Source organism: Leuciscus leuciscus (assembly GCF_965113295.1).
Source record: "Leuciscus leuciscus genome assembly, chromosome: 24".
In the NCBI taxonomy this organism is placed as follows: domain Eukaryota; kingdom Metazoa; phylum Chordata; class Actinopteri; order Cypriniformes; family Leuciscidae; genus Leuciscus; species Leuciscus leuciscus.
Genome location: NC_138723.1, coordinates 28,823,727 through 28,844,419, shown reverse-complemented (window position 1 = coordinate 28,844,419; position 20,693 = coordinate 28,823,727). Strand labels below are relative to the sequence as shown.

Genomic DNA, 20,693 nt, shown 5'->3' with positions numbered 1-20,693 from the left:
GTGTATTTTAAAACATCCTAATGAATGCTCAGGTAATGAAACTCATTGGAATACAGTACTTCGACGTCAACCAAGCTCGCTCCTAGCAGCCAATCCTGTGCCCTGCTCGTCGTGCGTATTAAACGCGTCAGCCAATCAGAGCCAACCTGCAGAAATAGTCTATCGCGATTGGCTTGCAGCGTCAATCCGGGCTCCGTCGTAAAGCCAGTTTAGAGTCGAAAGGTACCAAGATGGCGGAGGTAAGTTGGAAAATTGGGGGAAGGCGTCATATTTTTGTCGCCAATTTCTTTTACCACAGTGCATTAGTTTGGGATTTCTATATCTGATTACGTGTAATTATGCCTTATCTTTGGATAGAGGACGGTTTGGTGGAGATACGTGCGATATTGGCCGTCAAAACGAGTGTTTTAAACGTCGATCGGCCTCTTTTAGCGTCGAGCGTTCAGAGCGGGCGTCAGATCTGACTGAGCGGAGCTGCGAGTAGCGTCGAGCGCGCTGCGATGGTTAGTTAGTACTGAAAATGCTTTTTTTGTTTAGTTATTTTGCGCTTTTAAAATATTTTTTTCTTATTTATTATTGCCGTTTTTTCGTCTGTATACTTCTGTGCGATTTCAGAGAGTAATTGAGTGATTTTTCCCTATTGCTGCAGTACCGAATTGATGCTGTGAAGTGGCGACATCAAACCATTTATTTGTTTAATTTTAATGTTATAATTTATAATTCAACATAGCTGTATTTTGCTTAAGTGACCCAGAACACATGAATAAATATTGGTTATTTATTTGGCTTGTTAGTGACCCTCACAAACTCTGTATCATTTTCTAATGCAAACTGCGGATTTAAAAAGTACAAATGAGGAATAAACTGTTTTATTTTAATTCTTTTAAGGGATGATTTTTGTCCATTCATATTATATATTTTTTTGTATTCAATGACATTTGACCAATTAATTTTTTTTCTATTCATCTTCATAGGTGTGTGCAGAGCATGCTATCATTATGAATTACTATTCATCCCAATATTATATTCAAACGGTTACTGTTACTATAGTTTACAGTGAGTGTTACCATAGTTAAATTGTGGTAATTATTTTGCCTCCACTGTCATAAAAAATAAATAAAAAAAAAAGACTTTGTAAACTATTACACATTTTTTAGTAAATCCCATATATAGCCTATTTAATATGTGTTTGCAACAGTAATAATAATTTGGTTACTATAGTAACATTTTGTTAAGGGAAGTTAACCAGTGTTCTTTATAATGCTGTAAATTCCCCAAACCTCACATTTTCTCATTGTAATTTCAGGCTTCCTTGGGAAGTACAAGCCCAGGTAATTTTTCCTCTAAATCTGTTTAATAATGTTTACTTACAAATCGTATATATTATGAATAAAATATTTGTGTGTATATATATATATATATATATATATATATATTTTACACATGCATGTAATAAAAATAAATGTATTATTGGGTTAAATTATATTTTTGAAATGTATGTAATAATATTTAATATTTGCATTTAATAATAATGGATTAATTTGATCTTTACAGTTGGCTCTTTGTCATCGGAAGATCACGATTTTGACCCGACGGCAGACATGCTGGTGCACGATTATGATGATGAACGTACGTTAGAGGAAGAGGAGATGAGGGACGGCGAGTCAAGCGGGAGCTCGGAAATCGCGGATCTGGAAAAGGTTTGCCTTCATTCTTTTGCCCAACGCACATGTCGCTCTCATTTAGGGATGATCATTTTTATATTGTGGGTAGGGATGTCAATTAAAATAATTTTCCAATGATTAATTAATGGATTAATCATTAACCTACCAAGTTGCTTAATAACCAAATAGGTGTCGTTTAAACTTAGAAGCTTGGCTTTACAGTGAATATAGGGAATATGAACATCACTTAATTCTGCTGACTTATTAGAAGTGCTGTATTTTCATACCGTAAAAAAAAAAAAATGCTTTACATGAAAATATGATCTGTAAAATCATTGTCATGTATCGTTGAAAGCTCTCAGCTTGCAGAATACAAGCATATTTGTTTCAGACCAGACTTTAATGCGCCGCCGTCGCACGTGTAAACATGATGCTTTTGCACCACATTTTTGTTTGTAACTTTGTGAAACATTCGTACACCATAGCAGATCATGTGTTTTTATTTAGTAGAGCAGGTGATCTCGAACGAGCCGAATTACTTCTAATGTTAAAGTACTTAATGATAAATACTTTGCTTGTTACATATACGTGCAACATTTCAGCCGTAAATAAGTTATAAAAGTTAGCTAGATTATGTTCATTAACTGTCTAGCGATGTATGTTTGTGCTGACGTGTTTATTTTTTTGTTTTTTTTAAACATCTATTGCATGTCATTATACACTACCGTTCAAAAGTTTGGGGTCAATAAGATTTTTAATGTTTTTAAAAGAAGTCTCTTCTGCTCCCCAAGGCTGCATTTATTTGATAAAAAACAATAAATAAAAAAAACAGTAATATTGTGAAATATTATGACAATTTAAAATAACTGTTTTCTATTTTAATATATTTTAAAGCGTAATTTATTCCTGTGATCAAAGCTGAATTTTCAGCATCATTACTCCAGTCTTCAGTGTCACATGATCCTTCAGAAATCATTCTAATATGATGATTTGATGCTCAAGAAACATTCATTATTATTATCAATGTTGAAAACAGTTTTTCAAAATTCTTTGATGAATAGAAAGTTCAAAAGAACAGCATTTATTTAAAATAGAATATTTTCTAACATTATTAATGTCTTTACTGTAACTTTTGATCAGTTGAACTCATCCTTGATGAATAAAAGTATTGATTTATTTTATTTATTTCCCCCAAAAATAAAAATAAAATTCTTACTGACCCCAAACTTTTGAACGGTAGTGTTTAATGTTACAAAAGCTTTAAATTCCAGATAAATGCTGTTCTTTTGAACTTTCTATTCATCATAGCATCATGAAATAAAAATGTAAAAAACTTTTTTCAACATTGATAATAATCATAAATGTTTCTTGAGCATCAAATCATCATATTAGAATGATTTCTGAAGGATCATGTGACACTGAAGAGTAATGATGCTGAAAATTCAGCTTTGATGACATGAATATATTCACATAGAAAACAGCTGTTTTAAATTGGAATAATATTTCACAATATTACTGTTTTTGTTTGTATTTTTAATCAAATAAATGCAGCCTTGGTGAGCAGAAGAGACTTCTTTTAAAAACATTAAAAATCTTACTGACCCCAAACTTTTGAACGGTAGTGTATATAGTGAGTTAGCGCACATGATTTAAGTTTCGCGCTTCAGAACTTCCGTTAAGAGAACATAGTGAGCATCGATGCTCCCTGGTTTTCACGGTGCATTGTGGGACTTCATCAGTGCCCTGACTTCTGAACTCGGGATCTGATTGAGGCGTACCCATTAATACATTTAGAGTATGTAACTACGGTGCGCTCACTTAATTCATCCTCGTGTGTCCTCTGCATGTGAGCCGCAAAACTACATCAAATGATGACCATTGATACGTTTCATCAATTAAATTATCGACAATTAATCCGTTGCTGATTAATCATTAGCGTCCCTAATTATGGCAAGTAACAATTATAACCATGCTGATATTATAAAAACACATTGTTTACATTCATCCATATAATAAAATCTGTTAGTATTAGCCAGTACTGATGTGATCACACATATATTATGCATCATTCTGGAGTTGTATGCCTGATTCTCAGTGATAAACCATTGGATCTCAAGCAAAACTCTTTCTCACAGGAGGGGAACATGCCGTTGGAAGAGCTGCTAGCGCTATACAGATATGAAGCAGCAGACAGCGCTGTCGGAGGGTCGAGTGCGGACAGCTCGTCTGTAGAGCTGACCGATGAGCTGCCTGACATGACGTTAGATAAAGTAAATATATGTATATATCATTTTTTTAATTAAACTTTTTCTTTTTTCTTTCTTTGACGTTGTTATTTTGTCTTGTAACAGGAAGAAATCGCTAAAGATTTGCTCTCTGGAGACGATGAAGAAACACAATCTTCTGCCGATGACCTCACACCATCTGTGACGTCACACGAAACCAATGATTTCTTCCCCAGAACTCTTCGCTGTAAGCACATAGATGTTGTTTTAATATCACTGATGAAAGTGTGGCCTTTTCTCCAGTTTTTAATTTGAGTATTTAATTTTCTGTGATACTCAGTTTTGATTGTTCTTTTCCAGCTAATGTGATTTATGATGGAGACAAAGAATCTGAGGGTGAGGATGATGGGTTGAACCCAGAAGACTCTCGCAAGGTGAAGAACTTTGTCAAACGTGGTCTACAGTACCAAATAGACTTTTACTGTCTTAATCAGAGTTTGCAGTAAAAAATTGCTTGTGTCCTATCGTTCATGTGTGTCAGACAAAGTTGTGAACCTGTTGAAGATAAGTGTATATTTTATTAACTTTGTTACTTTCACAGGAGATCATGGTGGGATTTGAATACCAGGCAGAAATTCCTGCTCTTACCTGTTATAATGACCAGGAAAAAGGTGAGTAAGAACAAGAACAGATTTGTGTCAGTGTTTATATAAACCAGAAATCGCCATGAACATATTGTATACATTTATGTCTTAGTCAGTGTTTTTCCTGGGACGCACATGGTCATCCACACACACACACACACACACACACACACACTGTACAAAGACCCTACTCATGTGAACGGCAAGCCCAGTGCTGACAATAAATCCAAAATGAATGCAAAGATACCGTTTCTAATGTTAACTTATCCTATTTATTCTGAAATATAAAAGTCACTGTCAGAACGGATCATAAACACAGTACTTATAAATGTATATTTTTAAATATAAAATGTATATGTAAAAAGTCACTGATTTGAAAAGTTAGTAATAAAATTAACTAAAGTAACACAACATAGAAAAAGTGGCAGGTCTATTTTACACTCAGTAAATTGCAGTTCATTTCTATGGTTATCGTCAATCAGATTCAATCGTGCATTTAAATATGGTTGTCAGTCCAGAATCTTTGCAATGTGTAGTTATGTGTAGTTCAACTGATTGTTCATTTGAGATGTTTTTTCACAGTTCCTCTGAAATGAATGTGTGTTCCTGTAATTTGTTCTTCAGTATACGCAGAGGAAGATCAGCTGCTGTGGCAGCCAGACATGTTGCCCGAGTCTAAAGTCAAAAGCTTCCTGCAGGACGCTCTGAGAGCGGATGGAAAGATGGACGGAGATTGCAAATGTTCTCTGGTCAAAGACAATGAGCAGGTGAATATCACAGATCAATATTTCACCGCGGGAAAGATGAATGTGTATTTAAATCGGGTCATTTATGTAGTAGAAATGTGAAATTATTTTAGAAGTTGGTGCCTTCTAGACTGAGAAAAGCTAGAAAATGTATTTTTGGCTCATGTGGATGAAAGACAACAACTCCCAGAATGCACTTGCTTTGCTGCCCTACGAGGCCACGCCCAAGCCACGCCTACCGGTTACAGAGGGCAGTATCGGGAGAAATGATACAGCTAGGCTACTAGTCGACTCGAAACTGAAAAGACGGCGTTTTATCGTGAGATCCCCCTATGGGCGGGTTGAAGACATGCGGAACGAGCTCCTCCTACTGGCTGGAGTCTCTCGCCTCTGGACAAAAAAGCCTCTGATGACGATAAATGATGATTTTTGTGTCATCAGAGGTTTATTTCCAGACACACAATACAGAAATCTCTCGTCTCAGGGGGACATGAGGGAGGGAAGCACGGCCACTCGAGAATACTACCGGGTTTCTACTGATACAAAGCTTAAAGGGATAGTTCACCCAAAAATGAAAATTCTGTCATCATTTACTCACCCTCAAGTTGTTTCAAACCTGTATGAATTTCTTTTTTCTGCTGAACACAAAAGAAGATATTTTGAAAAATGTCTGTAACCAAACAGTTGATGGACCCCATTGACTTCCATAGTATTTTTTTTCCTACTATGGAAGTCAATGGGGTCCATCAACTGTTTGGTTACAGACATTTTTCAAAATATCTTCTTTTGTGTTCAGCAGAAAAAAGAAATTCATACAGGTTTGAAACAACTTGAGGGTGAGTAAATGATGACAGAATTTTCATTTTTGGGTGAACTATCCCTTTAATGCTAATCAGTGAAGTATCCCTTTAAACTTGATGGGCTGTTGTTAACTATGTCCACTAAATAGATTTGACCGAACAGTTCTGAATAGTGCTGTGCAGAAGCTTATATTCATATGGATAATTAAGATGAAGTTCTGAAAGCTTTCAATGAGATCTTTATAACAGTATAACTAGTTATTTAAAATGCATATTAATATAAGTCATCCCTCTATATCTGCCTATAATACATCATGTTGATGATTTCGAGATCTTAGAAATTTGCATATCAGCTGTTACATCAGGCTTTATAGGGATGTAACCACACGCATAAGTTGAGCACTAATCTGAATATTGTGGGGATCTTGTCTATATAATATCTATGGCCCTAGTAACGCTTCCCTTTGCATTGCTTTATTATTTTGTTAATTTTTACCTCCTGTTGAAGGCTGTTAATATGATTGAGGATAAATGAATTTAAAAAAGCATCTGCTGATTGTCAGTTTTTGCCTTATTTTTTTAGGACATTAGCCATATATACTAGCCTGGATGCCAGTCGAACTTAGCCCCGCCCACAACATTTGAGGTCGAGAAGTTCAGTCTGGACTTGATCCGTTGTGGAGCAACTATGCTCGAACCAGAGCTGTTCGGACCAATCAAATTGTCAGGCTGGGCTTTATACGATGATGGACAGATGAACAACAGTAACGTAATCGTCCACTTCACTAAAGAGCGCTTGGGTTGAATTCGTTTACAACAAAGATGCCGCCATCGCGTCTGGTGTAGAAGATACTGACAGCATATTCATTTTAAAAGAGGAACAGAGAACCGCGATCAAGGCATTTGTCGATCGGAAAGATGTTTTTGCCGTCCTTTCTACGGGATTCGGCAAAAGTTTAATTTATCAGCTGGCCCCGATGGTCGCTAAGAAGATGGGGTGCAATGAAAATCCTGTGTTCTGATTGGTTGTTGTAGGTCTATCCAATTGAGTGCAGAGGCATTTTCTTTCCTGGTTCGGTTGAAACACGCCCCTTAATCACAGCCCAGTGGAGCAGATCAGACTCACATTCTGACTAGAATCTGATTATGATGACGTCAGGCTACATATATCCATTTTTCTTAACAAACCTGTTTGTTCTCTCCAGGCCTTATATGAGCTTTTGAAGTGTAACTACAACGTCCAGGAAGCTCTGGAACGGTATCGCAGCAGTGACAAATCCTTAAAGGGTAAGTGGAAGTAATGCCGTTGGTTTGTTATCACAGTGTTGTTGAACTAAATAAATAAAAAAAAAATTTTTACATCTAATTATTTAGATGAGATGCTCCCGTGGTCGGAGGAAGAATGCCGGAATTTTGAACACGCTCTTCTGTTGTATGAGAAGAACTTCCACCTCATTCAGAAACACAAGGTAAGATGGCGTCTTTTCTCATGCGTTTTTGATCCGATCCGATCTCGATTTTTCTTAGATGTTTAAATTTGAGGAAGGATTTAAATAAATCAGATGCATATTAATATTATATTAATTATATTATATTATATTAATACTCATATTAAAACGCATGAAATTCCATTAACATTGTATACACACATTTCTATTTATAAGTAAAAATATTATGAATATTCAGTATTATAAATATTCTGTGGAATTATGTTATAGGATGGGGCCTGATTTATCCTTAAGGATTTGATTGGTTAAAAACATGTCAGGCTATAATGTAATTGAGTATTCGTGAAATATGTTATGTGGTAACTTTTCTTTGAATGTTTATTTTCAAGGTCAACACACGGACGGTGGCGGAGTGTGTTGCGTTTTACTACATGTGGAAGAAGTCCGAGCGGTTTGACTTTTTCGTCCAGCAAAACCGATTTGGGAAGAAGAAGTTCAGCAGTTATCCTGGTGTCACGTGAGTCCTGTAGTGATCTTCTGTTCAGTGGACGATGAAATGTTCAGTGTGAACCTGAGACATCGTAATAGACGTTTATAAGCGAGTCTCATGCTCATGAACTTTGAAGTTCAGGTCACAGCACTTGCATATTGTTGTCCTATTAGTTTACTTGCTTCTATTGCTCTCCTCATTTGTAAGTCGCTTTGGATAAAAGCGTCCTCTAAATGATTAAATGTTGAAGTGTTCTCTCCTCGCTCCTGCAGGGATCTGATGGACCGGTTGGTGGATGAGGCCGAGGGTCTGGTGGACGGATCTGCTTCTGTGTGTTCCAGTAGCAGTGGCAGGATTGAGCCTCCAACCGAACAACAACTAAACCTTCTCAACTCCATCACAGCCAGTGACCTCTCCGGTATGGCAACATATTATAAAGTTTTTAGACATGCGTTTACTTTTTAGTCATTTATCATCCATTTTGAGATTATAGTAGTGGTGGCAGTTCCACAAAAAAAGAAAAAAATAGCAGCACGACATTGATAACATCAGAAATGTTTATTGAGCAGCAAATCAGCATATTAGAATGATTGACAGGAATAAATCACATTTTAAAATATATTCACATAGAAAGTATTATGCCCTTGATGTTGTTTTTGGGCTCTACTAGAACAGGTTTTAATGTTTGAATTTTCAAAAAACACAATTTTTCCCATACTTGACAGTTGCAGCTCCTCTCTTCCCAGTCTCTCATTAACGCTCTGTTTAGTTCCTGTCTCTATGAAGCCCCTCCTTCTGAAAAGCACACTGTGCTCTGATTGGTCGGTTGGACCAGTGTGTTGTGATTGGTCGACCGTTTTGAGCGTGTTTGGGAAATGTCCCCCCCCCTTACCATAACAGTGAGTTTCAACACTACTAACTAACTCAACCAGGCCCCGCCCCTTTATTCTGCATATGAATTATTTAAATGAGGAATATTGTGACGTGTTCGTTCCCGGAAGAAACTCGAGACTACAATGGAGGCGTTTCAGGGAGTTTAGAAACACTGACACTGATATACAGAATAACAAATGACTTTGTGCTTTCTGACCTTTTTCATGCTCAAACAGCAACTAGGGATGGGACGGTATGAAAATTTCATATCACGATAATAGTGACCAAAATTATCGTGATTATCAATATTATCACGGTTTTGTTTAAACGAGATGAAAGTGTTCAAAAATAACTGATGCTCACACTGAAAATATTTCAACAAGTTTTATATTTGTAAATCAACAAACAACAAATAAAACAAGCAGATCTATGCACTTTAAGCAAGATTATATTATGTGGCATTTCCTTCCTTATGACCGTCGTCAATAACAACGCATAATAACACAGCGCACATGCATCACAACGGACGCGCTCTCTCGTTTCATTCAAATACAACTTGCCGTCTTGCGTCTCCGTTTTCGATTGTATTGAAAATGAAATCAGAGTTGATTTATTGTTTACTGAGTTTGATCATAGTTTTGTGGTCATGTAAGATTTAAAACATTAATCTGCCTTCCGCCATTCCTTCTCGAATAAAAAAAACAACATTGCGCGCTGCGCCGGCGTCAGAGCTGTTGCTGGCTGGACAGGATTTACAGTGAGTTATTAAAATCACGATAATCAAACACTGTTTTAATGATAATTAAATTTTAAATGATAATACTAACCGTCAGTACATTTTATCGTGGTTTATAGTGAAAACGGTAATCGTCCCATCCCTAACAGCTTCATTCATTCATTCATACATTTGTTCGTTCATTCATTCATTCGTTCGTTCATTCATTCGTCCGTCCGTTCATTCATTTATTCATTCGTACATTCATTCGTACGTTCATTCATTCATTCGTCCATTCATTCATTCATTCATTCGTCCGTTCATTCATTCGTCCGTTCATTCATTCGTCCGTTCATTCATTCATTCGTTCGTACGTTCATTCATTCGTCCGTTCATTCATTCGTCCATTCATTCATTCATTCGTTCGTACGTTCATTCATTCGTTCGTACGTTCATTCATTCGTTCGTACGTTCATTCATTCGTTCGTACGTTCATTCATTCGTACGTACGTACGTTCATTCGTACGTACGTACGTTCATTCGTACGTACGTACGTTCATTCGTTCATTCGTACGTACGTTCATTCATTCGTACGTACGTTCATTCATTCGTACGTACGTTCATTCATTCGTACGTACGTTCATTCATTCGTACGTACGTTCATTCATTCGTACGTACGTTCATTCATTCGTACGTACGTTCATTCATTCGTACGTACGTTCGTTCATTCGTACGTACGTTCGTTCATTCGTACGTACGTTCGTTCATTCGTACGTACGTTCGTTCATTCGTACGTACGTACGTTCATTCGTACGTTCATTCGTACGTACGTACGTTCATTCGTACGTACGTACGTTCATTCGTACGTACGTACGTTCATTCGTACGTACGTACGTTCATTCGTACGTATGTACGTTCATTCGTTCGTTCATTCATTCATTCATTCGTTCTTTCGTACGTTCATTCATTCGTTCGTTCATTCATTCATTCGTTCTTTCGTACGTTCATTCATTCGTACGTACATTCATTCATTCGTACGTACATTCATTCATTCATTCATTCATTCATTCGTACGTACATTCATTCATTCGTACGTACATTCATTCATTCGTACGTTCATTCATTCGTACGTACGTTCATTCATTCGTACGTACGTTCATTCATTCGTACGTACGTTCATTCATTCATTCGTACGTTCATTCATTCGTACGTACGTTCATTCATTCGTACGTACGTTCATTCATTCGTACGTACATTCATTCATTCGTACGTACATTCATTCGTACGTACATTCATTCATTCGTACGTACATTCATTCATTCGTACGTACGTACATTCATTCGTACGTACATTCATTCGTACGTTCATTCATTCGTTCGTACGTTCATTCATTCGTTCGTACGTTCATTCATTCATTCGTCCATTCATTCATTCATTCATTCATTCGTCTGTTCATTCATTTATTCGTTCGTTCATTCATTCATTCGTACGTTCGTTCATTCATTCATTCGTACGTACGTTCATTCATTCATTCGTACGTACATTCATTCATTCGTACGTTCATTCATTCATTCGTCCGTTTATTCATTCGTTCATTCATTCATTCGTACGTTCATTCGTTCATTCATTCGTACGTTCATTCGTTCATTCATTCGTACGTTCATTCGTTCATTCATTCATTCGTACGTTCATTCATTCATTCGTACGTTCATTCATTCGTTCGTATGTTCATTCATTCGTTCATTCATTCATTCGTTCATTCATTCATTCGTTCATTCATTTATTCATTCGTACATTCATTCATTCATTCATTCATTCGTACGTTCATTCATTCATTCATTCATTCATTCGTATGTTCATTCATTCATTCGTACGTACGTTCATTCATTCGTACGTTCATTCATTCATTCGTACATTTAAAAACAACCCAAGGTTGATCAAAGTGCTGTACTGAGCATTACACACTAAAGAAACTTCAACGTAAAAAAAGCATAATAATAACCCTTTAAATTGTGATAATATTTGACAGTTTAACCAAATACAGGCTTGGTGAGAATACGAGATTAACTCCCCACTACATAATAATGCTCAAGATAACGATGTTCCTCTCTCTCCAGCGCTGACGAGCACGGTGGCGTCGGTGTGTAATCCGTCAGACGTGAGCTGTCTGGACTCCTACAACTTCTCTCCGCTGGACGGGCTTCACCGCGGACCCCTGAGTCACGAAGAGCCGCTCAACTACTCCAGCAACGGCGACGGCGACTGCCTCAATCTGCTGGAAACCGGCTTCTACCACTCGGACCTCGGCCAGATCAACGTGTGCGGCGAGGACTGCGACCGGCCCGCGGCCAAGCGCCTGAAGCTGGGTCTGTCGGAACCCTTCATGAACGACGTGTCGGTCGGCGGCAGGAGCGTGGCCGTGGACTTCGAGGGCCGCACGCATCATATCACAAGTGCCAAAATGGCGGTTTCGGTCAGTGACTTTGGCGAGGCCGGCAGCTACATGGGCGCGCACACACTACATCAGCACACGACGCTGCAGTCGGAGTGAAGGCTCGCAAACCTCACGGGACTTACTGCAATCAAAACATAGTGTATATAGCCGCTTCCTGGGATATTCCTCCTCCTGATTGGTTTATTTTTGTTTCCAGGTTATATACGTGTGTGTGTATATATGTACAGATTTAGAGGTGTTTTTCTTTTTCTTTTCTTTTTTCTTTTTTACTATGACATCAGTGATGTCTAAATTGTACAGACCTGAATCTTGATTTCTCAAGAGTTAATACAGCCATTTATTTTCCAGTCTTGAATTTTTTGGAAGTGTCATAAAAAAACGTGTCTACGTCCGAATACTGTGGAAAACTGAACTTGTGACAGGAGTCGTCGCATCAAAAACTGATCGATCCCACCGTGGGCCGACAGCAGAGGGGGGGAGGGGGTCAGCCTTTCCTCCGGTACCCATCAGTGTTTACAGGTGCCTCGGCTCACCAATCCAGCCGTCTGAACGGCATTTACTCTACGACCACTTTTTTTGTTTCGTTTTGAAGCAGCTTCTGTTTATTTTGGTGTCCTTTTCACTCAGCACAAACACCCGGAAGAGTTCGGCGAGTGTTTTCCGGTCGGCCCTGGGAGATTTTCTGCTATTTTGACAGACTGCAAACAAACCAACAAACAATTTAAAAGTGGTTCTAGCAAATATATATATATATAGATAGATAGGCCCTAATTACAATTCTAAATGATTATGGAGGTATTATAAAACACTGCTTTGACATGTGTAAGTTTTGTCCGTTGCATATTTATTAGTGTCTTTTGTTAATCTTGCTTTATCAGGCGGCGTTTGATTTGTCAGCTGGTTTGTATTTATTGCAATGAAGACCACTGGACTGCATTATTGGTCACGATTGAGCGTTTTTTTTTTTTTTTTTGGTTGTGAAATTACCGGCACATGTCGTTTTGTTTCCTTGTTCTCGAATGTGTACAAGAGCATTTGTTTGATATTTTTCAAGAGCGTTATTTATTGAAAAAAAACATTTGCAGGGATACTTCTCGAACTTCTCGATCCACCCGCGGCTTTACGTCTCTTTTCCCCTTCAGTAACCGATTATGCAAAGTTGTACATGATTTGTGTTCATCATCCCTGCGTTCCTCTCTTCAGAACAACCTGATCTTCGCAAAAGCCCTGCAAGCACTGACCCGACGTTATCTATGCATCAAGACTCGCTTGCAGATTAAATGGACTCGGTTTGTTCGTTGTTGTCGTCCACGCTGACCTCCATCTATTTTTTTATTTTATTATAATTTTTTTCAGAGTTTGACTTTACATACTCCTCGTATATGGCAATAATTTGTAAATATGTACAGATATCCATTTTTCCTCTTCCTTGGCAAACAGATTTGAACTTGAAGACTTTTGAGTCTGCGTATGCCACAAGAATGCCTTCTCGACTTCCTTTGCCGTTTGTTTCCTCATCAAGAGATTTGCTTAAGAAGAGTTATTTATTTATTTATTCACTCAACTGCAAGTGGGGTGTGTGTAGTGTGTGTGTGTTAGCGTTGCGCGCTCCTCGCCGGAGTAGCGGAGCTAGCTGAATGTACAGTATTATGGCATCTTAGGGATTTACTGAACTCGTACGATGACTAGAATGTCTCGCGGTTAAGGCAGAAGCCCGGTTTGCAGTGTTGCCTTAACCCTCATTCAAAGCTTGCATGTTGAATCGACCTGGAAAACGTTCCCGAGAGGGGGTGCGGAGGGGTTTCCAGGACGGTCATCTTTCGGACGGCTTGTGCTTTTGTCTGTAAACTTGTGTTTCCTTGTATCTACGAAACAGAATTCTCCATATTTTTTTTTTTTTTTTTTTTTTTTTGTCTCGACATACTTGAAGGATGTGTATTGATCAATTTAAAATCCATTTAATACAATATTCTCCAATTCAATCCTTGTAGATTGTGCAATTCATTTCTCCTGTCCCTCCAAGAAATGAAAAGAGCTTTAGGAAAAATGTGTTGGTGCAGTAATTTATGTCCAAAGTTTGTATAAAAAATAAAAAATAAATTGAAAAAAGTAATAGCTTAATTGAAATTGTTCAGTAATAATGGTCGTCTGCTTCCAGGGGGAAAAAAAAATGTACATTTTGAAAAACCTTCCCTTTGGAATGTTTTACGCTTCATTTTGTTTGATATAAAATTGGTTTTCATTCACTTTTCTGCTTTTGAAAGGGGGAGGGGGGGGGGGGGGGGCTATTAGTTAAAGTTCGGTTTTTCCAACACTTTGTTGTAATAAAGTTATAGTGTTAAATAGACAATCAAATGGCTATTAATATTGGAAAAGGAAATTTTATCATTCTTAATGTTTGTACATAGACACTTGTTCTTGTTTTGTTGGTTTTTATTTTGTATTTTATGTTGTACTTAAACTGGCAAACCATTCCAGAAATAAAGTTCTGGAGATATTATAACCGTGTCGATGAGTTTCTGGAAGTACCTCACGTGTGTGTCGCTCAGATCATTATTTGCACGTGGTTTTGTTTGAATCACTTTGATTTGAGTTTCTACGATATATGCCACAGTTTTAAGTTTATCTGATAAAAGAAACATGTTAAATCTTCAGGCTTTTGGTTTAACCGCCTCTGCTTGTGTTTTGTCTGATTTCATGGTAAGAGGAACCGCAGGGACATTGTAAGTATCGAATGTATTTCGTTTGAAGTAGTTTCTTGTAAAATAAACATCTCAGGAAAAATGTAGTTTTCAGAGCAGATTTTTTTTTACAAAAGGACAAAACTTACTGAACGTTTGTCCACTTTCATTGAGACTGGTGGACTTGATTCACACAGAAAAATTCCTTTTAAACTTTGTTTCTTATCAATATGAAAGTCATTATGTGACCCTGGATCACGTCACCAGTCACGTGTCGCACGGGTATATCTGTGGCAATAGCCAACAATACATTGTACGGGTCAAAATTATCGATTTTTTTCTTTTATGGCAAAAATCATTAGGATATTCAGTAAAGATCATGTTCCATGAAGATATTTAGTAAATTTCCTACCGTAAATATATAAAACATTTACTTTTGTGAGCGAATGCAGCACAATCGCCAACATAAATGAACAACTTTAAAGGAGATTTTCTCAATGTTTCGATTTTTTTGCACCCTCAGATTCCAGATGTTCAATAGTTGTATCTCAGCCAAATATTGTCATATCCTAGCAAACCATACATCAATGGAAAGCTTATTTATTCAGCTTTCAGATGATGTATAAATCTCAATTACAAAAAATTGACCCATGTGACTGGTTTTGTGGTCCAGGGTCACATTTGAGTTGCAAGTTGCTTCTGAAAACATTAATAAAAGTGGATATATTTTTGCCCTGGAATTTATTTCAGGGGATTTTTGGTAACGTATAACACATGCATGTATGTCAAATACTTGATAGAGCCATTGTATTGTCCAGATTACCATATTAGGACATTTTAAATAGCAAGTATTAATTAAGGTGCAGATTTAAAAAAAAAAAAAATCTGGTCACATATTCCTTAATGTTTCTTATGCACGAAACACTAATGAAATAATAAAAACTTTAAAGTTGGAACATTTACTAATACATTTTATTATCAAGTTGTATCTATCTGTTAATATTAGTTAATGCACTATGAACATTTAAGGTTAATAAATGCAGTAAAAATGTATTTCTCAGTTCATGTTAACTAATGTTAACCAATGAGACCTGGTGAAGTGTACCAGGTTTTTGGTTATTTTCACACTTTTGCTTTATTTTCCATATATCTATAAAAAATGTAGGTTTTAAATAAATATGTATAAACACATCAGCTTTAAAAAAAATAATTTTAATGCACAATTGTGTAGTAGTTGGAGAACAGTTCTTCACCACGATCAATATCTCTTAGTGACACAAGAACAACACAGCGCAAAGGTCTGAAATAGAAAGCAAGATGAAATGTTCAGAAAATGTCAGAAAGTCCTAATAACACTAGCTCATGCAATGCTTGGTCTTGCCTTTGAGTATCAGCTCTGTATTTAACGTTCGGCAGGAACTGACGGAGCTCAAGAGGAAATCCATCCGGCACGTCATATTCCTGATAGCAGACATTCGCAGCTTTCTCTGTGGATAACAAGACAGATTATTCTCAAAGGTATTATCTTATATAACTGTGGACTGTAAAACGTTTAATGTTTCAACCTGACTGACCATTAGAGCAGTTGTTGACATACTGTCCCACTGCGAGAGGGTTCACAGGATGAGGCGTTAACCAGGAGCTGTCACTCAAACTGAAGGGACCCAACCTGTCCCGTCCGCTACACGACCTGTGTTCACCAGTCAACAGTTCATTTGTGTCTTTATGTTTTGCACTTCATAATGCACTGTGAATGAAAGCATTAAAGGGGACCTATTGTGGCCTTTTACAATGTCTAGATTTTGTTTTTGGGCTCTACTAGAATACGTTTTCATGCTTTGAATGCTCAAAAAACATAATTTCCCCTCATATTCTCCATTATTGCAGCTCCTCTCTTCCAAGGCCCTGTCCCAAATGGCGCACTTCATGCGGACTTTCGGTCTCGTGGACTTGAATTGCGCGTGCTCGCTGAGTCTACGAGTCCGTAGGCCGTCCCATTCAGCATTTTACCGCTCTGAAGTGTGCTCAGCAGCGCCCCCTTTGTACCCTTGAAGCGGTCTTCCACGAAGCCCGCATAGATGCAGGCTCCACGCACTTTAACTACCCAGGAATCCTTGCGAAAGGCCAATCAGACAACAGATGGGAGGAGATTTCACTCACGGATAATTGTTGACATGGCTGTGAAGAAAATATTACTGTTTTTATGACCTAAATGTACATTTTACCAGTTGTTACCTACAGTTTATTCAAACATTATGGTCATCGACCAGTGGTTGATGTCTCAAACATAATAATAGCGTGTTTAATAATACGATCGCATTATGATTCATTAAATAAATAGAACCGAATGGCAGGGCTTTACTGAGTCATATGTAAACATAGTATGAATATTGAAACCTGTAAATTGAAAAAAATATGTTTAAATTATGTTTTAAAATTGTAATCTTAGTTCAAATGGAACATTATGTATTATTATGTACAACTGTATACATCATTTAAATAAGCATGATTTATCTATTGTCTAATGCCCAGGTGATATGCATAATATCAAAATATAGAACTGTAAAATTAGGCTGTGTAGTGGACATGCAGATAAGACGTCGGAGCGCAAAAATGTGATTTCTCCTGTCCAACAACAACCAGACCGTTATTTCCGGCATGCCGATCGAGTCTGTCCCAAAAATACCTCTCAATGCGCCCTCGTGGACTCGCGCCAAGGGCCCTATAGGTCTGCACTACATGACGTCACCAAAGTGTGGACTCTGAGGAAGTCCACAAGTCCGGAGTGTGCCATTTGGGACAGGGCCCCAGTCTGTCAGTAACGCTCTGTTTAGTTCCTGTCTCTATGAAGCTCCTCCTTCTGAAAAGCACACTGTGCTCTGATTGGTCGGCTGGATCAGTGTGTTGTGACTGGTCGAGCGCTTTGAGCGTGTTTGTGAAATGTCCCGCCCCTTACCATATTTTTTTTGTTTCTTTAAATTATTGTTGTTATATTTACAAAATGTGAAAATGTGTACAAGAAATGTGTCAAAAACTTGCTGTAGTTTTATAATTTTGAGAGTTCAATCCCAAAAAAAAAAAAAAAAAAAAAAAAAAAGAATAGAAAAGAATAGGAGCCCTTTAAGCTAGCAGGATAATGATGATGATGATGATGATTATAATGATGATGATGCTCACCGGAACACTATCTTGGACATGGCTTTGTCATTGCCATCAATCAAAATGCCATCTATGCATCTGAATACAAATGGATTTCTGATTGACTGGAAAAAGATGGGCTCATCTGCCTGATAGATGGTTCCTGTGAAAACATAACTCTTATGAAGAATTCCATATGCAACAGGCGAATATAACCAACATTAAAAATATTGGTCTAAAAAAATAATGATCAAAACAGACAGAAGTAAAGTATAGGATTATAATACATTAAAATATTAATAACAGAGGAAAACTGCAGGACAGAACTAGAATAATCTGACTTTATAAGACACGATCATAAGTATGAAATTGTATAGAGAATATAATTTATATATTATTTGAAAAGAGAAATCATGTATTAACCAGTACAAAAAAAACAACAACTATATTTTGTCACTAAATATTTAATATTATTAAAAAATGTACATACACATCTATTTTAATTTATTTAATTTACACTTATCACACATACTCTTTCTGTTAAAAAGTTAAAGGTAACAATTTAATTAAAACATTTTTTTTTTTTTTTTAAACTGGAATGTCGTCATACTATGTATTTTGTTATTATTTAAATAGAATGTCTGGAATGTTTCCGAACTGAAGTGTTACATTGACACATGACGTCATATAAAGAATACCTGGATACATCGCCACGACACTTCCTTTCTGCGCGCGCACGCGCACGACAAACACTCCGGTTCCCGCGAGCTTTAGTGAGCTGCACTTCCGCTCGGTCACGAAGCCCAGAGTGTTCAGCATCACTGTACCGGGAGCATCCTGCGTTTCACTCTCTACATTAGTGTAAATGTTATGTTTAGATTTAGGGAGTAACCGGAGCAGTTCACGCTGATTCTTCAGATCATTCCTCAGTAGTTCAGTGAACAAACACACGAGAGATTCGGACACCTCCTCGTCCTGAAGTAACTTGTCTTGGGATCGATCCTTCACCTGACGGAGAGTTCTGGGAGAATAACAAACACGCGGTCATGGTGAACAAGGCTGTTGCTGATCAGACCTGAAGCAGAGAACAAACTGAACTATACCTCTCGTTTTTCTGCAGATTTAAAGCTATCCAGGGGACGAATCTGTGCCTGTAGGATTTCCATCTGACCTCAAACGCTTTAAAAAGAGCTTTAATCATATTACTTATGTAAATAAGAGTACATGTGTAGTAGTTTTCAAGCAGCTTTAACTCTCGTGTTCCTGCACTAGTGAGGTCCGATTCACCAATGAGTCGTTCATTGATGATTCAGTTGAACCGATTCGCAAAGCTCCTGTACATTTCTCGACTCTTATGGAGAACACTTCACACATAATCAATATGAACTAGTATTTAAGAATATGGTGATAAGCCGTGGTATTTAACTACTTATTTCTTCACTGAATTAATACAAATACCACGCCGGGGCTTCTCTGAAATGGTTCACTGAAACGAATTGATTCGCTAAAAGTGAATCGGATCTCTCCACGCTATGATACATGACCGCCACCTAGCATGTGGGAGACCTGTGCGATTACAAAAACATAATAAAATGTTAAATGTATTTGAACTCTCAAATGTCACGTGTTCATTTATTCGACATGCTTTAGATTTAAACATTAATTTAACTCCATCTCTATTGGTCAGTCACTGCTTACTGCTCTCTGTAACAATGTGAGTAGTGGAACTAGTCAGAGTGGGCAAACTTCAGTTCTTATCTAGTTAAAGTATAAGAGGCTCTGGAGATTTTTTTTTATATACATACATTATACACACACACAGCATTTATTTAAAATATAAATAGTTCAAAAGCTTGGATTCAGTCATTTTTTTCTTTTTTTTGAAAGAAATTAATACTTTTATTCAGCAAGGATGTGTCAAATTGATTAAAAGTAATATTAAAGATTTATATTGTTAAAAAAATATGTATTTTGAAAAAAATGCTGTTCTTTTTAACTTTATTCATCAATGAATCCTGAAAAAAAGCATCACAGATTCCCCAAAAATATTAGGCAACACAACTGTTTCCAACATTGATAAATCCTCATATTATAATGATTTCTGAAGGGTCATGTGACACTGAAGACTGGAGTAATGATGCTGAAAATTCTGCTTTGATCACAGGAATAAATTATATTTTAAAGTATAGCCTATTAAAATAGAAAACCGTTATTTTGAATTGTAATAACTTTACAATATTAATGTGTTTTTCTGTATTTCTGATCAAATAAATGGCGGCTTGATGAGCATAAGAGACTTCTTTCAAAATTGTACCGGTACTGTATGTATGTAGGTAGGCTATATTATAATTTCTGTATGTTGCCAGAGTTAAACGGATAAGTTAAAAGTGTTAACCTAATGTAAACAGGGTTGGTAGTGTTGGTCTTTGACTAAATCATGTTTTTTTTGTACGGTCCCCATATAAAAATGAACCAATAAACAAAAACTGCAGCAAAGCTGTAAATGATGAAAAATGATTAACTAGACCCATCGTACCTGGCCAATTAGAGATAACCTCTGGGTCACTAGGCTCCGCCCACTTCAATCATCGTGCTGCTTCCCGCTTTCTGATTGGAGGACACATCGGGAAGGGGCGTATCCTTTCCGCCATACTAGAACGTGATTGGTCCGTCATCAGGCGTCTGCAGGAACAGCGGAGATGGACGTGCTGGTGAACCGCTCCGCTTCGGTTCTGCGTTCATTTCACTAACGGTTAACGTACAGAGTCGTCATCGCGTTCAAATAAAACGGTCGCAGTTCAACCCTGTCCATCA

General features: G+C 37.3%; 2 protein-coding genes across 4 annotated transcripts; one reads left to right on the top strand and one right to left on the bottom strand.

Annotated features, from left to right (window-relative positions):
* The first annotated feature begins 168 nt into the window (after nt 1-168).
* On the top strand, nt 169-14,042 carry mier3a (mesoderm induction early response 1, family member 3 a). 2 transcript variants are annotated; one of them, XM_082158059.1, is made up of 13 exons: nt 169-239; nt 1,307-1,331; nt 1,555-1,700; nt 3,800-3,934; nt 4,016-4,136; nt 4,250-4,323; nt 4,491-4,560; nt 5,158-5,300; nt 7,285-7,366; nt 7,454-7,548; nt 7,917-8,044; nt 8,290-8,435; nt 11,723-14,042. In XM_082158059.1, the coding sequence occupies exons 1-13, from the start codon at nt 231-233 to the stop codon at nt 12,154-12,156; spliced, it is 1,608 nt and encodes a 535-aa protein (XP_082014185.1). In that variant the 5' UTR covers nt 169-230; the 3' UTR covers nt 12,157-14,042. The 2 variants fall into 2 exon arrangements, with proteins under 2 accessions (XP_082014185.1, XP_082014186.1); XM_082158060.1 differs by lacking the exon at nt 169-239 and adding an exon at nt 246-503.
* A 285-nt stretch (nt 14,043-14,327) lies between these two features.
* On the bottom strand, nt 14,328-20,556 carry setd9 (SET domain containing 9). 2 transcript variants are annotated; one of them, XM_082158087.1, is made up of 6 exons: nt 20,416-20,556; nt 18,578-18,900; nt 17,919-18,042; nt 16,316-16,431; nt 16,123-16,228; nt 14,328-16,041 (listed from the first exon to the last, which is right to left on the bottom strand). In XM_082158087.1, the coding sequence occupies exons 2-6, from the start codon at nt 18,696-18,698 to the stop codon at nt 15,954-15,956; spliced, it is 555 nt and encodes a 184-aa protein (XP_082014213.1). In that variant the 5' UTR covers nt 18,699-18,900; nt 20,416-20,556; the 3' UTR covers nt 14,328-15,953. The 2 variants fall into 2 exon arrangements, with proteins under 2 accessions (XP_082014213.1, XP_082014212.1); XM_082158086.1 differs by lacking the exon at nt 20,416-20,556 and adding an exon at nt 18,983-19,571.
* Between the last annotated feature and the right edge of the window lie 137 nt (nt 20,557-20,693).

Coding starts and splice junctions, on each gene's coding strand:
- setd9 (XM_082158086.1), bottom strand. CDS start 19,080: ATGATTAAAGCTCTTTTTAAAGCGTTTGAGGTCAGATGGAAATCCTAC. Junction 16,432..17,918: donor ATGTCCAAGATAGTGTTCCG/GTGAGCATCATC, acceptor TGGTGAACACAG/GTCGTGTAGCGGACGGGACA. Junction 16,042..16,122: donor TACAGAGCTGATACTCAAAG/GCAAGACCAAGC, acceptor TTTCTATTTCAG/ACCTTTGCGCTGTGTTGTTC.
- mier3a (XM_082158059.1), top strand. Junction 1,332..1,554: donor CTTGGGAAGTACAAGCCCAG/GTAATTTTTCCT, acceptor TGATCTTTACAG/TTGGCTCTTTGTCATCGGAA. Junction 3,935..4,015: donor CTGACATGACGTTAGATAAA/GTAAATATATGT, acceptor GTCTTGTAACAG/GAAGAAATCGCTAAAGATTT.